We start from the raw sequence: 23,393 nt of genomic DNA, 5'->3' as shown, positions 1-23,393 counted from the left end.
CCAAAAATGTAAAAAAGTTTAAGTGTTAAATAGTGGCATCATCATTTATTGTGTTCACAGAATGAAAGTGTTTATTTTCTTTACGGGAAACGAAAAAAAACATAATCTGATGTTTTTAAAATTTAATGTTGAACACACGCACTGTCATAAATACTGAATATTACATTGCTCATGTATAAATGGGAGCTATGAGCCTATAAATCTCATATAAAAAAGAAACATGTCTACATATGATTTATGAGGAGTTGTTAAGGGTGCCAAGCATATAATAATGGCAATAAAGGGTCAAAAAGTCAACAAAAAGAGGACCATACTTTTGCGGAAATAATAAGTTAAAGTACTTTTTGTGATACTTTAATAGCCAACAATTTGGAGTATAAATTTCGTTTAAAAACTCTTCAAATCCTTCTAGTAGCAAACCTCTATCAAGACTCGATAAGACCAACTAAATTGCAAACAAAGACACATAAATTTACCTCCCATGATTTCATCTACCAGACTTAAACCATCCTTTCAGCTTCATCTTTTAGAAGAGTACAATACTCTCTATCTTAAAATGCTTGTTAAAGTAAAACTACAAGTATAATTTATATGGCATCTTGTATCACAGTGTATATTTTTAACTGGCACAAAAAAACTTTAACTCAAATAAAAACAATAAAGTTCTGCTTAATTCTAAGCTCTAAGAAAAATACACTCACTATTTTCATGTTCAAGTCTAAAGTAAATCATAACACCCTCTACCAAAATACTACTACTACACCATTTCCAACTGTATTTCAGAAATTTCCAGAAGTTTCCAATTGAATTTTAGAAATTTCAAATTGAGTTTCAGAAATTTCTAATTATATTATAGACATTTCTAATTCTATTTCAGAATTTTCCAATTGTATTTAAAAAAATAAATAAAATTATATTTGAGAAATTTTATTTTTTCAAAATTTCCATTTGTATTTCGGAAATATCTAATAGATATACAAATGGAAATTTCTGAAATTTCTATAATTCAATTAGAAACTTTTAAAATTCAATTAAAAACTTCTGAAATACAATTGGAAATGGTGTAATAGACAAAACTTTCTTCTTTTTAACAAAAAAAATAAGAAAAACAATACCAACTTCTAACAGGATAACACTTAATAAATCCTTTTGATAAACATCTACGGAAAATATTGAAACTATTATACCAAATAATAAAAAAAAGTTTCTTATAAAGATACCAGAAGCTTAAAGTTTAACTTGCTTGAAATAATAGTTAATAAAAAATATATGTACGTTGAGAATGGTGATGATGACGAAGATAGTGACAAAGATGTGGATGCGGGTATTTTCAGAACAAAGCAACTAATCCAAAATACGTATTAAAAGTTGAAATATAAATAAAAGAAAACAACAAAAAAAACTTAATGCTTTTTAAAACTGTTGTCATAAAAACAAAGTTATGGCTAATTGCTTAGTTATTACCAGTTAGTCCGTAGTTTTGTGTGAAAGATAAAAATTATAATAATACTTAATATTAGCATAATTGGCAAATACTTATTATGTATATATAACAACTTATGCTAATAAAAAGTTTTGCCTTAATTCGTTAAGGAAATACTAAATGAAATGTAGTGAAAAAAACTTTATTAAAATACTGATTGTGTTGAATAAAACAAATGGGAAATAGTCATGAAAGAAACCAGCTAGAATTTTCAGGAAATTATTTTTTTTGTATAGGACTAATTTTATTTTGTAAATTAAAGATGTTTTGGCAAATTTTTAGGAGGAAAAAAGGGTAAAAATTGGCAAATGTGGTTACCTTGTATTTACTAGGGTATTCATTCGAATAATTATCGTTCGATTAATCGATTAATTTCTTACGAATAATTATTCAAACAATTTAAAAGTGGCCATTTTCGAATAACGAATAATTCGAACAATTTTATGTAGAATAATCGAATAAAACGAATAAATGTTCATATATATTTAGATTTATTAAATTGCTTACAATTTTTCATATTTTCATATGTAAATAAGTAATAATGACTCAAAAAAATTGTATTATTTCTGAAATTCGACAAACAACTAAAGACAAAGGGATCACTGTAGATGAGTGTTCCGATAGCTCCTTCTGTAAATATATAAATATTACTGCAAGAAGTTACAATTCTAAAATCCATTGAACCAATAACAATTAAAGGTACGGAATAAAACATTTGTTATTTAGCTGGCGAAATATTAGAAGAATCGCAATTAATAATCAAAATTTTAACATAGATTAAAGTGGAGTTGAATGTGATGGAGAATGTGATTTTGAAACGGTCGTCGAAAGTGATATTGAGGATGACATTTATAATGATTATATTGAAATATATGAAGGCCATGATCTTAAACTACCTGCATATAAGTGATGTTATTAACCGCGTACGTAAGTGTTGCAAAATATTTAATAAATCGAATGATAAACACAAATATTGCAAACTAACGTTTTGTTGCAAGAAAAACATGGAGTTCGTCTTATACATGATTTTGAACATCGTTGAACATCTTTGTCTAACATGGTAATAAACTTTTTGCGTATTTGTAAATGCATCATTCATGCACTGCCTGACTTCAAATTAGCCACGTTCACTGACAATGATATCAAACTTTGGACAGATTCCCTTTATTGTGTAATTCCCCAAGGCCACTTTATTAAGCAAAGGTTCGGTAACGATGATAGAGCAATTTAGAAATAGTGAATAATTAATTTACTAAAGAATTAGTTACTCAATTTAAAACCCGAATTAATGAACGACATAAAAAAGTTCTTAATACGTTTATATTGTATTTGACTTCAGGATCATGTCCAACTAGCTCAAATTTTTTAAAGCATAGCTGAAAAACGGAAACTAAAGGGCTTGCTAGTCAATTGTTTTGTAGATTGTTCGGGAGTAAATCTGATTAGAATATTGCTGTTGAAAATTTAATGATGGACTTTGTTTTTGAATGTTTTTTAACATTATCAATACTTGATTTGTTAACTTTAACGTTATTTTTTGTTTTTCTTTAACAATAAAATATTAAATCTCTTATTCGAATTATTCGTTATATTCGAACAAGAGAAAAATTTAATAATTCGAATACCCTAGTATTTACTAAACTAAAATATATGCAAATATCATTTAAAACACAACTTTATTCGCTAAAAATTAGACAAGTGTTTGGTACTTTTTGAAACTCGAACATTTTAGCACCGAAATTCGTTATAAAACTTTATGTTTAGTACTTTTTTGGCAACCGATGTAAATAAAGAAATTATATTAAAATCATATTCTTTACAAACATCGCAAAAAATTGATTTGGTACTTTTTGGAAGTTCGGAACTTTAAGGGTAAAAATTTTGTAATGTATATTTGGTACTTTTTCATAAAATATTTGTACCTTTGTATTGGTATAGAATTATAAATATTTTTCTAGGAACTCCCACTACGATATTGAAATTTTTTTAAACTAAGTTATTGTTACCTTTATGGGATGGATAATAAGAAAAAAAGGAAGATTGGATCCTCAAGGCACACAAAAGCAAACTAATGGGATATTATTTGGACAATGAGTGAGAAGGAAGATAGGGCTTAATTCGGGTAAACAGTTTGGTACTTTTTTTAAACATAATTTTTTTAGTCACAAAAACTGTAGCCAAAAAGTTTTAAAACTCAAGTGGTGGGCTTACCAGGAAATGTTTTTCTCTAATGGTAGTTTTCTTATATTTTAAATATAATACCAATATAAAAATAAGCTGATATGATTCTGAATGAAGTATGAATCTATGGTACTTTTTCCTTCAAATGGGACAACAAAAGAGAGACCTAATGGTACTACTTCGATCTTCTGGTACTATTACAATAAACCTTGAACGCTAAATTGAATACATTAGATGATCCTGAACGAGTGACAATCCAAAAGGGGCCACTTAATTTTTCTTAGTTCGGTCATCTTTAGTTCCTTTTTTGTTTGTCATTTGTTTCTTTGAGACAAAGGAGGATTCATTACGAGGATGATGTTTGAATGATATCTAGAGGGGTGAACTCCGCTCATGTTTCAAGGTATCTTGTATACTTTGTCTGTATCTCGGATCCTTTTGAATATAATATGACAGTTTGTAAATAGCAGAATCTAGATAGTTCCGGAATGTGGAAAGTTTTGTGGAGCTTATTTTGTTACCAATCGCGACTTGTTTGCAACTATTCTTTGATAATGATTATGATTCTTTTGATTTTGAGGAATTATTTGATAGTTTTTGTTACTGGACCAGGTTATCATAAACATCAATGACGTTTGATGTCTATAATTTATCAATTACTTTCATTAAATTTTTAAGTACTACATCAATGGATTGCAACCATTCCTCAGTTTTAGGGTGGATCACGGACTTGATAACCTTAGCCAAATTTCTAAATTGCTTGCGTTAACGAACTGCTTTCGAAGTTTCAGATGGTGGATACTATTTCTTATATTTACAAGCATTTCATTAAGCGATTTCTTTCTTTAAATTTAACTAAGTGTGAGATTTTTTTTCTCCAATACCCCTTTTACTTCCACAAATCATTTCCATCTTATATGATTTGTCGCAGTTATTTTCGCGTCTTCCCATGTATCGAGCATCTCCATGTATTCTTTGACCGACCACGACTTCTTCAGACTTGAGAGTTCGACTCTAGCGCCATCCTTGTTATACTGTCAGGATTCTTTCTGATAGTATGGCCGATCCACCTCCATTTTAAAAGTTTTATTCCTAGTTGGTAAGAATCCAGAGATCGGAAGCACTTGTTGATGCGAGATGGTTTTCGATACTAATAAGGTTTTACTTCCGTACAACAGAGTAGACTTTACACATGTGTTGAATATTCAAGCTTAATTCGTCTGGATATTTTTGAGTTTCTCCATCATATAATCTGCATAATCCAAATCCTGTGTGAGATGTGCGATATCAGCGATTTTTTTGTTCGTTTGAAAGGCTTATCGATGCCATTATGTATGGAATATAACATGATGCAAATGTCCGCCGTAATATCAAATGTTCCATGACTCTGGCGCATAAATCAGGCTGAATTTGAGCGATTACATGGATTATGTTGGCTTTATGAGCCGCTGTCGTTTGTGACATAATTGCATAGTTGAGAAAACCCCGCAAGAAAAAGTCTAACGGGGTCAAATCGCACGACGGTGTCCATTTTATCCAATACAGGCCAAGATAAGTTAGTAATCATAGACCTATAGCGCTCGCCGTTGACGATGATGGCCTGGCCAATGTCGTTATTAAATAAATATGGATCGATGACGCCGCCAGACCAAAATCTACACCAAACAGTAACTTTTTTGGGATCGTCCCAAATTCGACAATTTTGTTTGTTGACGTCCCATCGCCGAAGATGATTTTTTGATGAAAATTAGGTTCAAAACAGAACATATATTTTGATTAAATAATTTTTTATTTGCACGTATTGTTGAACGCTGTATCCCCATGGTGATTTGGCAAAACAAACTGAATAAATGACAGCCAATTCGACAGATAAAGCTTCAAAAATATGGCCGCTATCAACAGTTAAAGTTCGGATGTTCTTATTGGAATAATAGATGGATTGAATAGAAATGAGCTGAAAGTGATAGTTTCTCTTGATATGAGTTGAACATTTTGTATAATTCAATTACAAAAAATGCAAAATATTGTTACGAAATTGTACTTGAATTCAAATATAACGATTTTAACGGCTGATTTAAAAGTAGCATAATGCTTTCAAGTAACAGTGCTGTAAAACTGTAACATATCTGTGGGCATTGTTAAATAAAAGCTTTCAGTTGATTTCATTGTAAGTTGGCAACGCTGTATTCGATTTCGAATAATCAGTTAAAGAACATTGTAGAAAGTACACCACAGATGGCGTATGATCTAGAATATTCGAACTTTGACAGTTAAAGAGCTTTCTAGATGGTAATGCAGTGTTATAAATAGTGGCAGAGGTTGCAGTCGTTAGTGAGTTGATCAGAGACGCTTTTCGAATAAACATCATCTGAGTGCCTTAAAGTGTGTTGTGTTTTTCAAGTAAATTCGTGTACATTATAAATTGTGTCTGTAATTCTGAGAATTTATAAACGTGTATAAAAAACATTGAGTGGCTATTTAATTCTGTTGTTGTTGTACATTTCAAAGAAATAAAGAGTTGTTACAATTTTCAAACTACTAAACGGCTTTTATTTGCAATCAAAAGTATCCGGTTTATTTATAGGAAATAAACCAAACGTTTTGAAAAGGTTAAAACGTAACAATATGTATTTCAATAAGACAATGTTTTCAAGATGTTGCCTTATTTTGCAATACCATTGTCTGTCGATAGCGTCATGGTATCTGTAAGATAGACTCTGTTGTCATAACTTAAACCAATTTAATCCTATAGATGTCGAATAATGTACAAATCTCCATTTTTAGACATGTAGTAGCTAAATATCTTTAACAAACTACCTTCTTCATTCAACTATTAAATGCTAAATGAGTTCAACCACATTTTTTTATAACTCGGTGTGGGGCGTTTAAAAATCACTAACTTGAATTAAAGAAATTCTTTTAACAATCAAAATTTCTATACCTTAAAACATTTATTTATAAAACCTCTTACAATTTACCCGTACATACCAATTTGAACTTGAATAAAATTCTGAAACTTAATTTTAAAAAATTATGATATTTAATGAATTTTCCATTAAAAAATTACATAAATTTATAAAAATAAAATTAAAATCAAATACATTTTTACAAACTCTATTCACACTCCCTACAACACAATTAACAAATTGGTATATTAAATGTTTTTGGTTATTTTTTAAACAAAATTTATGTAAATTTTAATACTCAACTAATTGATCCAACAACATTATTATTGAACCGAGTCCGCACCATCAAGTCTCTAACAAACAAACTGTTTCTTGTAAATCTTCTAAAACTCAACAAACAATAGAGCAAATCGTCAAAACAAGTCATTAGTTTAAATGAAATGAAGAAAAAAACCTCAACTATAAAGTGTTAATAAATTTAACAATTTATTGACTCATTTCAAATGAAATTGAATTTGAAATTGAACATTCAAATAAAGAACAGAGCAGCAACAGCAACAACAACAACATCTTACATAAATATTTCAAATAAATGAAGAAACGAAAAAAGTGTTGGCCTTTTCAAAAACAATTAAGAGGCGCGCGTGAGTTGTCGAATTTGAAAATCATTGAATTTTTTTCTCTATTATGAAACAGTTCTTCAGTTCATTCATTCATCCATTTTTGAATACGCACAAAGAGTCAAGAGGCGTGTTGTGTTCGTATGATCAAACTTCTAATGAAATACTAATGTACAAATGTATGTATGTATTGCCGCACAAGTTTAGAAAAGTATAAAGGGAAAATTTGAAAATTTAATGAAATAAATTTAAATTGTTTCTTTTTTTTCACTAAATGAGTCACTTGTGTGAATTTTCTTATTTATTTACAACATAAATATGTGTATATTTTGTTGCTAGTAGATATTTTTGTTTTTCTTGATAGATAAATTATGGTACGAGTATGATTCTATTGGGTATTTATAGGGTAAAGTGCGTGTAGACATTAAATTTTAGTATGAAATCTGAAATGAAACAAATGAAAAGAGCCGCAAAAACATTTATTTTCTGTAAACAATTTATTTTTGTTGCCTGAAACATTTTGTACAATATATTTTTATATAAATACACAGTTTAAGAATAATGTGTAAAAATATGTCTGGGACTTTTGTAAAGGGTGTTGGAAATGTTGGTGTTTTTTTGATAAGGCACAAGGTGAGGGTCTATAGTTGATTCATTGATGGCAATGAAAAACACAGTCCCTAAACAAATTTTGTATTTCAGCATTTAAATGTTGAGTTCTATTGTTAAAAAATTTACCGTTTTAATAATATATCCGACAATTCCGATCCTGCATAAATATCCCTAAACATATGGTGTACTATTAAGAGTTCGGGATGTTTAGTTTTTGTCTTGCAGAAGCTTCTGTAGTGAGGATGTGTCTAAAAGTTCTTTCCATCTGTCAATTGAAATCTATCAACTTTAAGGTATATTAAGTACAAAGAACTTAGCCCATTTGATCTCGAATTAATGAAATGCGATGTATAGACATCATTTTCAAAATAAATTTAAAATGTCGGACCTAAAACATGAATGTTTCCATGGCAAATTTGGCAGTCCAAGTTACTTTTTAGCAATTTTCTTTATCTATTTGGAAACCTTTTAATTACGAATTAACTAACCAAGGTTCAGAAACGATCAATATCTCAAGATCTTCGTCAGCAAGTTCAAGAATTAACAAATTTCCTGTAACATTTGTTTGATATATGATTTTCAACGCCATCTACACGTTGCACAAACTTTGGGTAGCATCAGCTACATAGCCTATAGAACCCATTCGACAAACACCTTAACCTAAACGTCTTCATTAGGATGACTCGATATTATAGAACTAAACAAGTGACCCCATCAATATGCTCTTCTATCTTGATGACAGTAAATTTTTTTTTGGAAATGTCCAGATTATTGAGTTCTTACATGATTCAGCACGAGCTTACACAATTTAGATTCGATAACAACTCATTATTTTTTCATGGAAGTAATGTAGCCATCCAGAGCCTCTAATAAATAATCCCTTAATATTTCATTGAAACGGATCTTCCGTACTTCCTAATTTCATTTACTAAGATTTACTTTCATTTACTAAGAGCTCTTTGTCGCGTTCATGTACTTAGATATTTATCTACAGAAGTCAATTGACTGGATGCGAAAGAGTGCTTTAATAGATGTTTCTTCAGTTTAAGATATCCGTTTAATTTTTTGTCTTACAATTAATCACATAAGGAGAAGTTCATCCATGTCATTGTATGGGACTTAATAGTTTCTAATCATTCGGGTTCTTATATTGCTACCAAACTTTTCAGGTTTGGCTAAAATAGGACAATGGACTCAGTTTTTATAATTTTCGAATATTTTTCTATTAATAATGGATATATTTATTCCCATTTTGAAAGAAAAAGACACAAAATACTATCAGTTAAAGTGGAAAGTGCCCTTCCAACACATCACCATATACAATTTCTTTAGATCCATCGAAGTCGAATTATGTTCTGTAATAATATCTAAACAGTCAGGTACAACATTCTGTTCAGTGTCGTCTTATCCATAGATTCCCACAAGAATTTCTAAATACGTCTCATAGAATTAATCCACAGTATGTCTTTAACATGTAGGTTAGAGTTAATTTCAAAAAATTGATGGTTACTGATAGAAATGAAATATTTGTGCCGTTTTGCTAAGCTTAAAATGCCTTTTCATCATGCATGTTTAAAAAAACGAAAATCCTTTTTTTTAATGAGATTTGCGCCCCTGTTGTGGGTTTTTGGAACTATTTTTACGGATTCAAAAAACATCAATTGTATTAATTTTTGATGTAGAATTGACTAGTGAAATCATATTTGCAATATATTCAACCATTTTTGCTCTACAGAAAAATGTGCGCAAAATCCGCGTCGTTAGGTGCGTTGAACCACCACAAGGAGTAAAATTTTCCAAAAAAAAGGACGCCATTATTTCTATTTACGCAAAAACCTTCAGAAAAATTATGATACCCGAAAAACAAATGAAGTGACCTGCTCACAAACGAACTCTAATGTAGGTGGTCATGCAAGGAGAAATAAAATGAAGAAACTGTTTTCCACCTTCTCAACGAATGCACGGCCCTTGCTTTCGAGAGACACAAATTCCTGGGCAATTACATACTTTGATGAGTTACCTGGATCTAAACTCAATGATCTACTGTTACAGCTTGAATTTAGTACATCCGCAATTTTATTATCTTAAAATTATTATAACCATGAAAGTTTTAATATGAGTTGTTTGTTAAGACTTGTAGCCACATTCCTGCGACTACATATCATCGATATAATATTCCTTTCTCCAAGTGCCTTTATATGATCTGCCTTGGAAGATACTACAAGAGTCCAATCCCCAATTTCCTGCAATATAGTTTATTTCCCGTGTCATTATTGTCCTTAGAATTTTAATATCTTCAGTAGCGTACCCAAAACCGAAAACCAATCAACCGGTTTTTCATATTTGTAAACACGACCGGTTTCGGATTTCTTTAACTTTTCGGTTTTTTGATAACCGATTTTTGTAAGACGGTTAACCGGTTTTAATGAAATATATTTTCTAAAGCTCATTTAAACATATTTTTGACCATTTTTAAAAATATTGTTTTATTTTATACAAAATTTTAGTATTAAGGTAGGGTCACACATGACAAATATTTGATGAAAAAGTCGTAACCACTAAATAAATTACATTTGAATTCTTTTATTTATTTCAAAAACTTATTTTACTTAGGATGATTCAAAACAAAAAATTTAGTTTTATTTTATTTGATGCTGTTTGATCTTACAAAACATTTGTAAGAGTAAACATGTCAAACAAATTTGTGCTAAAAAAGTGGTTACGCTTTTTTGAGCAAATATTTGCCATGTGTGGTAGGGTTTAGACAATATCTCGTAAAAGATATGATTATGATTAATTACATAAATACATAGCCTTAAAAATCAAAAATGTTAATTTCCGACGATATACTACACAATTCCTAACATATTTCTTATTAGCGTCCACAAATAAAAATAAATCTAAGTAGACTTTTTTAACCGGTTTTTTAAAAGACAAAAATCAAAACACACTTTTTCGGTTAAACCGGAAACCAGTTTTTTAAATTTGCCGGTTTTTTGTACACTATAATCTTCAGTATATTGCCCTAATCTACCTTATCCTAATGGATTTAATCGCTCTTATGAATGGAAGATCTTTTAATATAGAGTTGATCATTCTGTCTCAATTAGAGTACATTCTTTGACATGATCAGCTCAGTTTACCATATTGTTACGTTTTTACCTTTTAAAAACAGTGGTTTATTTCCTTTAAACCGTATTCTTTTGATTGCAAATAGATTAGAGTTTAAAATTGTAAGTCAGTGTTATACAGAATATAATCTAAAATATCTTGAATATGTCTAAAGCAGCAAAAATGTATCCTTGAAAATTACGTTGCTGATTTGAGATGCAGGGAATTGAAGTATTATAAACTTAAATCAATGTATTTATATAGACTTTTTTAAATTAAAAAATATATTTTTAAAATTCATATTTAAAATTTTCAACAAATGTTTATCCTCCCATTGATTTTTAAAATATACCGTATCCTTTAGAAACTAAACCTTTCTGACATGATCATTTATCCAAACATTTTACACTATCAGATCCATATATATTTCCTCTAACGCCAGACCTTAAAAAAGCCAGAAGTAAGCTGTCCCAGGAACTTTCTGGGATCCTAGCTTTACTGTAACTAAATAGCTGCCTCTTCTTCTAATCAGTCTCGATTATTTTGCTTTTTATGATTTAATGTTAGTAAAGTTGTTCTCAGTTTTAACTTTTTCAATTTAATATTATCAAGTAACGACTCATCAAATATAATTTCTGGAACTTCATCAAATTCTCAAATAAGTTTGAGATCTTTTTTTACAAGGATCTACATTTGCTAAATTGTTAAACGGAATAGTGTCAAGGTTTTTATTCAGGATTTCCGCAACAATGATCAAACTCTTATGAGAATTCATTGATTGGCAGTTTCATAACTTAACATATAACACACTTTTTATTAAAATACCCTGTAAATCTAACTTGCTACGCACCAATTTCAAGTGTATAAACGATTTGTTTTTTTTATAAAAAAAACTTTAGTTTTTTTTGTTAAATTTACCTAAAAATAATTTCAATTTATCATACCACCACCATGTCATTTATACACTTCTATTCATACCACATGATTAGATCATTTAGTGTAGAACATTTTTAAAATAAAACTTCATGTAATGAGTATAATTTATAAATTAACACTATAATTTAACAGTACAAACATAGTACTTACTTGAAGTGTGTTGAAAAATTGTACTTAAATACTACGAAATTAGATATTTCATTAAGAAGTCTTGTACTTCCTTGGAATATATTGTATATTAAATAAATACAATTTTAAAAATAAATTATTGTTTTTTTTTATAAAGTTTAATTTGTTTTTAATGTGTTTGCTGTGGTGTTGATGCTCGCATCATAAATCTTTTCTTGAAACATTTCTAGGTTATTGGTTTTGATTGACAATTTTATATGTCATCCCATTTCCGCTTGTTCTAATTAAAGTATTTAAATAGTTTTTATTCTATTTTTTTAAATGTGTAATGCTTCTATTTTAGAGTACGCTACTGTTTGACAAGGTTAACTGGTAGAGCAACAGTTTTGTAAAATACTAGACTAACAAAATAAATACATACTAGAATTTGCAAAGCTGATAACAATAGTACTCCTACAATAATGAAGTGCTGTCAAATTCTTTACAAGAGAGTTTTTCGTTTTTGATAGTTTTCTCCAAGGCGAATTGATTTAACAGGTGTGTTCCACTGATCAGCTGATTATGGTTGTTTGGAAATTGAAGCTGTCAAATTCAATAGTGTAACATAAAAGCAACAAATATTTCAATTTCCATTTGTCTTCCAATTTAAGTAGTTCTCCTTTCAATCGCTGTCATTCCCCCAAATTAGCAAAAATTCACATCAATGTTTGAAAATACATGAATGACATAGTGTAAATGTTCATTCTTAAATCATTCATGATGCTCTTGCAGAGTGAGTTGTTCCCCTTTTCTGTTAAATTCTGTTTTCGTTTAATTTTCTTTCTATTCTTACTTTGGCATTCAACATGAATGCCTTACTAATTGGCATTGGTAATTGAATTGTAATGCGTTTAAAATTAAATCGTCTTAATTGTTGTTGTTGTTGTTTTATTCTTCATATAGTTTATGTTTTTGTTGGGTTTTCAGAGAAGGCATGTCTGCAGATGCAAATTCTTTATTGGTTATGGCCAGATTGTACTCGTACATATTCTTATATGTATGAAAGAGTATGTATTTATTTTTAAACTCTTCAATTAGCCAGGCAAAATATTTCACATGCTGCTGTTTTTTTTTTGTTTTGTTTTTCTGCATCAATGGTTGATTTATGCGAACATTAAATATTGTACGCAAAGAATTTTTTTAGAGAGTGAATAAGAGAAACAAATTCTGTGGCTAAAATTATACTTACTGACTCTAATGACGAATACATGCAATCTGAAGGTCTTTCGCTCGATAATGTTCATATAATTTTGCAATTTTATTTGCTTTAGTTTGCCTAATGTTTGAGTTATATGAAATGAACTATTTAACATCTTTAATTCATTACGAATAGATCCACTCATTAAATGTTTATAGCAAGGCTCAGTTACAATTCGGAACGTTTAAAAGATAATGAATTGATTTTGATGATTGATCGGTAGTTATTCATTCATCCAACAAATTTATGTTGTTAACCTAAACATCCTGTTACACGCAGGAAGATATCCAACCTTTTGACGTGCATTTCTCAATGATCTGTCAAGTCATGTAGGAAAAAGTTAGCCAGCTTACCAATCTTTGATCAGCCACAGTCGGATGTGGCAGAGGTGTTGTTCCAACGTCTCTTAATATCCTTAATCAAGACAACAAAAGTAGTGTGCATACCCAACAGTCCGGAGAACAGTGCAACCCCATTCCCTAGTCGATCTCGCCGAACGTTTATTAGTGCTGCCTGGACCCTTCATTTGCACGATGGAAGCGCTACATCAATCAATCGGTCAATCTCGTTATCTAAGAGCGAATCAAGACAATTCCCACGGATACTTTGGTGTCCCTTTACCAAACTAAGAACCACTGCAGAATATTTTTCCATCTCGTTTAGCGGTGCCCGGCATTCTAAGATAGGATTTCAGAACGACTTGACTATAAATGCCAATATTCTTTCCGTATATTCGGTAAAACCTGACAATTCGCCATCATGTTGGACTTATGAAGGTATCCACGCTTTAGACCAGCGAAATGCAAACTCACACCACTACAGTTTTTAGATCATGTAGTTGTATGAGTTGAGAATTATTCTCTAGCAAAAACAAAAACAAATAGCTGAAATAATGAAATAAACAAACATAAAAGCGTAACACAACCTGCTTCTATCAATGCTCATGCGAGACTGACTGTTTTTATACAATGTGTGTGCTTGCGTACATGTGAAAATAAAAAAAAGAGAGCTCACTGCAGCTCGCTGCTTTAGACGTCCATATCCGTCAGTTCACCCAACATTACCAGACCTTAGTCATCCAAGGCCTTGCAGTGACAGAGGAAGTGCATCACAGTTCCCTACCGAATTCATTATATTGGCGAGTCAATCTGCTAGTGTGCACTTCGAATCACTTCCATTACATTTCCTATTCGATCACGCGGAATTTTTATTAGTGTTTCAGATGGACGAAATTCACAAGTCCCTCTTCGACTTATCGATTACACGATTAAAACGGTAAACCAATCAATCGGTCAACTTCGTTATCCAAGAGCGACGTTCCTAATATATATCACGGGGAATGTTTATGAGTGTTGCAAGGCGACGAAAGTAATAAGTCCCGTTTCAGCCTATCGTTTCTACCAATCAATCTGTCAACTTCGTTATCCAATTCCTGGGACACTTTGGTGTCCCGGTACCCAACATTAGTAAAACTGCAGAATGTTCTGTCATCTCGTTGACAGAACATTCCAAACTGCCCAACATTCCAAAACAGGATTTAATGTCGTGCAGAAAACTATAAGAGATTTCAGGACGACTTGACTATCAATATTAAACCGAATATTCATCGATAAACCCTCAACCAATTCATAGTCCTTCGCTCTACTAAGATCTCAGTCTGAAGAACACTACACTGATCCAGTAGTCTAAAAGACACACGCGCTCCAGTCCACGGAATATAAAAACCTAACCCACCTTCGACTTTGATTAAAGATCTCAAATACATTGTTTGGGATATATTGATCCCTCCAATCCATAATCGACGCATTAAATCTCCTATCGAGAAGCATTAATCAATAATATTTGGGAGTCCACCGATACAGCCTAATAGTGTCGCATATCTGAAGTTGCGCTGGTCGCATACACCAGTTCTTTGGCAGGAAGCCAATTCAGGATGATAAACAGAGCCTTGGTTGTTATTCTTTAATAACATCATTGAAAGTATTGATTTCGCAACTTCAGGAACTGATTCTGTGGAACAATGTTGAGAATTTGAAGTATTTTCATAGATCTTACTTGAACTGCAACTTAGAACTAGTAACAGTTTAAGCTTCAACATGTGATCTAGACTAAATCTATAGATCGTAAACCTATCCCTAAATAACATCAAAGAACAAGTTTAAACAACTTTCACAACTGTTTAAAATCAGATGTAACGTTTGCTGAATCGATAAGCTAGGATTTCCTTCAATTATTTTCTTCCAGGTCATTAAAAACTTATTCTGTAACACAATTGAAGAAACAGTAAAAGTTCCTTAACAGCATGCCGAAACTAGGTACAAATGAGAGCATTTAAAAAAACAAAAAACAAATTGGAAGAAGTAGTTCTACAACCGTTCTAAAGAAGCTTCTATTGAACTAGTTCGGTGGATGAAAACTTCATGCAAAAATCAATGTTTAAAGAACTGGTTATAGAACCGTCCTAAGCAAGGGTTACGAGTTCAGCAACTCAGCCGAAGTGGACAATTTTAAACAAATATCATTGGTCTCAAAGCCAAACTAAAACGAATATTGGAATAGTGGCAATAGAACAATTTGTTTATAGAAACTGGCATAATTCGAGCTAAAACTGATTAATATCTTTGTAACCAAATTCTGCTACAGTTAAAGCGTAATTGTAACTAACCCCTTCATGTTCTAAACTTAATACAATTCATTTTAAATAAATCTCTAATTTTTTTATAAATTTTTATTTTCTATTTCTTTACAGAATGCGAAAAATGCAAAATAAGCACAAAAAGACTAAACCTCAACAAGTTTTGCAAAAGAGATTACGGTAAGTACAGATGTATATAAAAAAAATACTTTTTTAAAACTATAATATTCTGAAAACACTAAGATTTATTCTAAATAATCCTTTCTAACTATATATCTATTATATTCCCAATACAGCAATAATGGCCAAAGTGATTGGACGGGAACGGAGTACCGAGGTAACGAGCAGCGAACAATATACCAAAGAAAACCAAAATCAACAAATGAACGACGCCGACAGCGCGGAAACGGACGATCAAATGGCAACAGTGAAGTTCGATATACAGATACAAGCAATATTCAAGCGAACACCCCTAGAATACGCAACTACGAATACAATCCTAAGACGAGGTCCTATGACCTGGATCATACCAGTGAAGAATTTAGAGTGTAGATGTCCCAAAATTAAAATGAATAAGTAAGTAGGCAATAACAAAATAAAAATTCAAATTTAATAAATCACTTGCAAAATATTTCTTAAACTTTTAAATTCAAAACCCGCCTTATTCATAATAAATTTTTAAATGTATAAAAGGTTTATAAAAGAATTATGAATAAGGCCTAAATAGTTTTATGAAATTAGTTCTTTAAAATTTACTTAATTAATATTTTGAATTTTCTATTCCAGATCTTATTTAATTTTGGGTAAAGATTCTGAAGCTCCTCCCGGCTATTTGGGTATTGGTCCTCGTTCTATTGTTATTGAGTGGAAAGATGAATGGTATCGGCGCATGAAACGTTTTCAGCGCAGAGCGCGTACATGCGAATAAATTAGTTTTTTATTTTTATTTTAATTTACTTTAACTTTTTTTCTTTAGTACTATATCATTTCATTATTAAGCAATTATAAGAATATTTAATATGTAACTGTAAGCAGTAAAACTTAAAAAAAATCATAAGAAAATCTTAAAAACAACAAAAAAAATATAACAAACAAGTTTTAAATGTGTATAAAAAAAATTTAAGAAATTTTTTTATTTTTTAGTTTTTACTATTAACAAGTAAATAGATTTTATGCAAAGAAAATTAAATTTATAATAACAATATAGATTTTGGAAGAAAAATTAATAAACAAGATAGGAATTTTAGGTCTCTGCTGATTTTTTGACCAGGCTCAATAAAAAGAAAAACTGACGTTCTCAAAGTATTGTTTTAATAGCAGAAAAGTACTATTTTAGGTTTTTCTGTTCATTTGAGAACCTGATATTCAACTTCTGGGGATATAATTTTTTAAAAAATTAAAATAAATCTGCTATTTCTTAATGAAAACTGAATTGTCGAAAATTAAAATTTTATTAAAATAAGACTGTTTACTAAGAAATGGCAGATTTATTTCCATTTTTTATTTAAATCCCCCCACTAATGGTAAAAAAAATAAGCAGGATCGAAAAATTTTGTTCTTGAAAGTAATAAGCAGAATTATAGCATATTTTTAAAAATATTCAAGCAAATTTAATTGGTAGATTCAAGAATTATTAAAAAAAAAGTAAGGATGCTGTAGTTAAACTAACTAGATAAAATTAAATTCTAATATAGATATAATTCAATATGATTTCAACACTTGAGGGTATAAAATTTTAAAATCAATTAAAAAGGTTCTAGATATAACACTTTATATGAAGATAATCTGCCACCTTAACATGAAATTGCTAATTAAATGAAAATAAATTCATATTTTTTTTAACAAATTTTAGCACATTTTTTATGAAGACAAAAACCGGTTTCCGGTTTAACCGAAAAAGTGTGTTTTTGAAAAAACCTGTTTAGATTATAGACTTTTAAATAAACCGGTTAAGCGGTTTCGGCTTTTGTCTTCAAACCGGTTTATATTAAATTTTTATTTAATGGAAATTTTGCATTTTTGATTTCTTGATTTCTTTATGCAATTTTTTATATATTTTACGAAATGTTGTCAAATGCTAAAATTTTCTATAAAATAAATCAATATTTTAAAAAATGGTATCAAAGTTTTTCATAAATATGTTTGAATGAGCTTTAGAAAATATATTTCATAAAAACCGGTTAACCGTCTTACAAAAACCGGTTTGTCAAAAAACCGAAACCGGTGGAGTTTACAAAGATGAAAAAACCGGTTGACCGGTTTTCGGTTTTGGATACTCTATCAAGGGACTAAAAGTTTGAAATAATTTATACAATCATATCAATTTATTTATATCATATCAACACAGCTGACATTTCAAAACTAATTTATCTAAGGCCTTATTCATAATCAGTTTTTTAATTCATCAAAGATTTATAAATCGAATTTTGTATGGAAATTTCGTTTTATAAATTTAAAAATTGATTATGAATAAGGATTCAAAATAAACATATTCTTCTTAAAAAAACAGAGCAGAGATTTGCGTTTAAATTAAAAAAAATAATAATTTTGAAACGTCTTGAGAATAATTTAAATTAAAATTGTAAAATTTTTTAATTTTACTAGCTGTCTCGGCAAACGTTGTTCTGCCATAGCTCACACAAAGTTTGAAGACGCCCACTATAATAGTACTCCCGATATGCAATAATAAATTTTTACTTTGAATAGGAGGTGCCACGCCCATTGTACCTATATAAGTCAATTGTGAATCTAAACCATCCCACTCAAACACAAACAAAAAATTTCATCGAAATCGGCCCAACCGTTAAGGAGGGGTTCAGTTACTAACACACGTACAGAAGAATTATATATATAAAAAGAAGAAGATTTCTATTTATCAGATTTCTATTCGGGTACAATGGCTATAAACAGCAAAAAGGAGTATTATTATCACATTATTATTAATTTAAAAGAGAATATATAAATTTGAAAAAATTAGATTTACTCCTCCCAAATGTATGAGCTGCATCCACTGTATTAACAAAACAATGCAACATTAAAGTAGGGATCTTTGAATTGAATCTTTGAAAATAAAGTTTTGTTGCCATTAGAACGTGATACAAAAGAAAAAAAAGATTGAGTGTTTAAAACGTTTCTAAGATGACACTATAATGGTACAAGGTGGCGCAAAAGTAATCACCCTCTTGATATACAATTGGGAGATTCAAACGGTCTAGCAGATTATCATATTGTCATGATGTCCTAATAGTGATATGATAGTTTAACTTTTTTTTGTGTTTCTAATAAATCAGATCGCCCAAAAATATTTTTTTTATTTTTCGAACGCTATTGGCATTTGTAAAGAGTACATTTTGATATATAGTCCCGCAAATAGAGGCATTAAATTTGTGTGCATGTATGGGCAAACAATAAAATATCCGCAACAACATCAAGCAACTGATTGAAATATTTGTATTTTTACTCTTTATTGTATACATTCGGATTGTGTACGTGTAAATTGACGAAAATCTTCGTATTCTGGACAATACTAGCTAGGAACTATGATTTTTTGGTTGAAATTTCCCAATAACCAACTATTCCCAAATAATGCTCGTAGTGACTTAAAATGTTTTTACACTAACTACTGCTTCAATTTTAATTGAGAAAAACTGATCTGGAGGATAATTCTAGGATTCGTATACGAACGTAGGAGATTGAAATTCCTTATTCGAAATTTATAATTATAACGAGCAAGTTTTTACTCTAAAGTTAAGAAGCTATCAAAATTTATTTCGATTATGAATGCCAGAATTAGCCTCTTGACATTTGGATAAATATGTATTTCATCTGTCAAAAATTGATAAATTAGATTTGGAGAACATGAGGTTTAAAATCAAAACAACAGTTTACGCTTAGAGAGAATTGAAAATCTAGGTACATATCTCTATTGAATGTCTAAAAATCATTTACGCCGTTTTGATTTCTATGAAAAACTTTTGCTTTTTTCTGTCCTCTTTTTCCGAAGAGATTTAATTTATAGTGCTGGAAGTTGAACCTTAAATGCCTTTAATTTGGTACCAAAATTACGATTTTATAAAATGTTTTTCCTGAAACGATAATGACATTATGTTTTTATTGAATTTTCTAAGTATATTTGAAGCGCTAAATAAGGTAATTTTCAAATCGGACAAAATGTAAAATCGTACGGTTCTGGAAAACTTTTAAAGCATAAATAGAGCATACGATTGGGTCGGACATTTTTGATGCTAATTGAATAATTCGATTATATCCTAAATTTTGTCCATAAAAGCAACAGAAGAATTTTAAATAGTAATTGCATTTTTTTCTCTCGAAACAAATAAAGAATTTTTATTCCAAGATTTAAATTAATCGAACTTCTTAAATCTATTAAGTTTTTTAATAGTTACGTTAATTACGTTTATTTTTAAAATGAGAAATGCATTTCAATGAATTAATTTCACTAAAAATATTTTAAAATTTTCATAAGACGGTATTTTGCAAAACAAAATTATTTGACACTCAACTTCACATAGAACAAAAATTTATTTAATATTTAGTAATTTTGAGTGCTTAATTCTGAAATTTTGAAAGTCTTTATTTCTGATTCAGTTTCAAAACTGGAAAATTATTTAAGAATTTTCACACCAGGAATCATCAAAACCTAACAAATAGAAAAAATATTATAAGAAGCCTTTCAATTCAGATATTAAATATTCACAATAATGGCAGATTGATGTTGACAGTCTGTGTGTGACATGTTTGGTGGCGTTTGTCAAATCTTTTGTTTATTATTCAATCACTGATGCCAAATCAGCATTACAAGTTACAAGATTGAGCAGCAGGTCCAAATGATAAAACTTTATTATCAAAACCGACTGTGCAACATTTGGTGGTAAAATTCGAGCATTTACTTGTAAGATCGGCTGAGAACATTGCCGGTGTCCCTGAAATTGTGAAGAAGATCTCGGATTTTTATAGACTTTGTGTCCTTTGTTTATTAACATGCGTAGTGTTGTATGAATTTCTATCCCAATAAGCCGCTATTTTCCGTATCGACATTTTGTTGAATCATTTAGTTAATTATATTAATAGAAAGAAAATATGTACTTCATTTGATTACAATCGAACTTGATTCATTCTACAACGAAATTATTTAAACCACTGTCCCAAAAATGAGATGGTCTAAATTATGTGGATATTCTTTAATTTTTTTTTTCTATTTTCTCAAAATTTCAGTAGACATACAAATTGTAATTTGATTAAAGAAATTGTGCTATAATTCTGCTCCTTACTATTAGGTTTTTCAATATTAAACAAAAATAAGAAAATTATATACTAACTGCATTTATTTATTAAATATTAATTTTATACATCTCTCATTTGTAAATTGACTTAATTATTATTAATTTTTGTTTTACTTTATTATTTTAACCTGCACCATTTTGTAAATAAATATGATATTTTAAAATAGAAAACAATCTGTGAACCTTATTTTAAAAACAGTTGAGCAAAAGCTTTTAATCTATTATTTTTCAAAACATTAATTTAAATCAATCCTAATAAGTACTTAAAAAGCCTTACACTTACTCACTCAACAATAAACTCTTAACTTCAAGTTAACACTAAATATTCAAATAAAAATTTATTAAATTTCTTTGTCTAATACATTTTATCGCAAATCGAATCCAAACAGCTTTCAAAACTGAAATAAGCTTGTGCTGAAATCTCCGCAAAATGGTGCCTGGTACTCAGGATTCGGCTAAGCCGAATATTATTATTATTTTTTTTTTTTCATCTCTCTTTAGTAATACAACCGAATATTAATCAAAATAGTTTTTAGTTTTGTTCCACATCAAAAATAGCTGATGATTTCCTATAAAATACTAAACTCTCCACAAAATAACGATGTAATACGAGTAATGACAAATTTTTTAAATATTTTTTTTAATGATAAAATTAAAAAAAATTATTTAAAAGATTTCAAAAAATAAACGAACTAAAAATCTTAATTAAAAAGCAATAATGTATTATTAACAAATTTCCTACTAAAGTAGCAATTAACAAAATATAAAAAAAAACTGTGTTAAAACAACCTAAATCACTCACCCCGCCCACAAAACGTTTCTCCAACATGCCACACCTTAAACAACAACTAAAACTTATAATCAAATCCTTCAATAAACAAAATGAACCAAAATGCAATAATATTTATGATTTTAAATTTTTTTGTTAATTATTTTTCATAAAAAAACACAACAAAACATAGTATTAATTAATGTAAAAAAACTCACAAAGAAATATTATATAATATTATTTTTTATTATTATTTAAACAATTATAATAAAACTCTTTGCTATTATAATAGAAAACAAAAAATATTCTATATTGTATTTTATATATTAAAAATATTTATATAAATAATCTTCTTAAGTCTGATAATTAATTCGTCTTTTGTGTAATAAATTTATTGTAGTTTTAACAACATATTATTCATTTAAAAAAAACCGTCAACAATTCATTATTTCTCTCTTAAATTAAATGAAAAAATTAAATTTTGAAAAAAAAAACAAGAAAATATATTTTAAACAAAAGAATTGAAAGCAAAGTATGAATGCACTGCAAAAAATTTTAATAACCCATTTATTGAATATTTTAAATATCGATTTAATTGAATGTCAATTGGAGAATTAACAACAAAAAAAAACACACACAAAATTATTAAAGTAAAAAGTATATCGTATTAAAAAAAATAATATTAATAAAATGAAACTAATATTGTACAGTTAAACAAAACAAAATTGTTTTATTTCAATTCACAAAAGGTTATCATTTTGCTAAAACTTTCATTAAGGGTTAATAGGAATTTCGTATATTAGAATATCTACATCAGTTTCTGAAGGATTTTAGTCCTATCAAGCTGTTGTCTTGTCTATTGAAAACACTTGAGCAGCTGATAGATCTCCATCTAAGGAATACAACTGATATGCGTCACATTAGAGAGTCTCAACAGGCCTACCTTGAAATTAGAACATGTTTTAACTCTTTGCGGTTTAGTGGTCACTTTGCGGTTTAGTGGTCACTTTACCACCTTTTCTATAGTCTCTAAAACATAGTTTATTGGCATTTATTGGAATTTTACTAAACAATTATATTTTTTGAAGTCATTGGTTATGATTTTTTTTGCAAAACTTTGCCGTAAAGGGTTTTTTAAGAGACTTTCATTCAATCAAAAAAGCACAGAGTGTTTATTGTTCGTTAAATTCAGTATTGCTTTGCTATTTCGTTTTTTTTTTGGTCAGAAAATTTAGTCAAAATTATTCGATTTCAAAAAAAAACAAGTAAGAGAGCTATATTCGGCTGTGCCGAATCTTATATACCCTTCACCAAATTATACTTAAAAATATTTGTATTTAAACAATATCAAAATTTTTTTTTAATGTTTTAAAATTTTTTTTTTTCAAATTGTTTTTTAATTTTTTTTAAAAAAGTTTTTTTTTTAAATTTCTTTAATTAATTTTTTTGGAAAAAGAATTTATGACAAAAA

The 23,393-nt window shown here is 29.2% G+C and overlaps 1 protein-coding gene across 2 annotated transcripts in view; it reads left to right on the top strand.

The window, feature by feature from the left end:
* Positions 1–22,647, top strand: part of NetA (Netrin-A) — a 238,081-nt gene extending 215,434 nt beyond the window's left edge. Inside the window, exons 6-8 of one of the 2 annotated variants that reach the window (XM_065507431.1) lie at positions 15,965–16,030; positions 16,147–16,426; positions 16,637–22,647. In XM_065507431.1, coding sequence (XP_065363503.1) covers positions 15,965–16,030; positions 16,147–16,426; positions 16,637–16,778 — 488 coding nt within the window. In that variant the 3' untranslated portion in view covers positions 16,779–22,647. The remainder of the gene's footprint in view (positions 1–15,964; positions 16,031–16,146; positions 16,427–16,636) is intronic. The other variant, XM_065507432.1, reaches the window with a different exon arrangement.
* The last annotated feature ends 746 nt before the right edge of the window (positions 22,648–23,393 follow it).

The sequence above is a fragment of the Calliphora vicina genome, chromosome 4 (genome assembly GCF_958450345.1).
Source record: "Calliphora vicina chromosome 4, idCalVici1.1, whole genome shotgun sequence".
NCBI classification, from domain to species: domain Eukaryota; kingdom Metazoa; phylum Arthropoda; class Insecta; order Diptera; family Calliphoridae; genus Calliphora; species Calliphora vicina.
The sequence above is the reverse complement of the archived record's forward strand: the minus strand, read 5'-3'. Positions and strand labels throughout refer to the sequence as shown.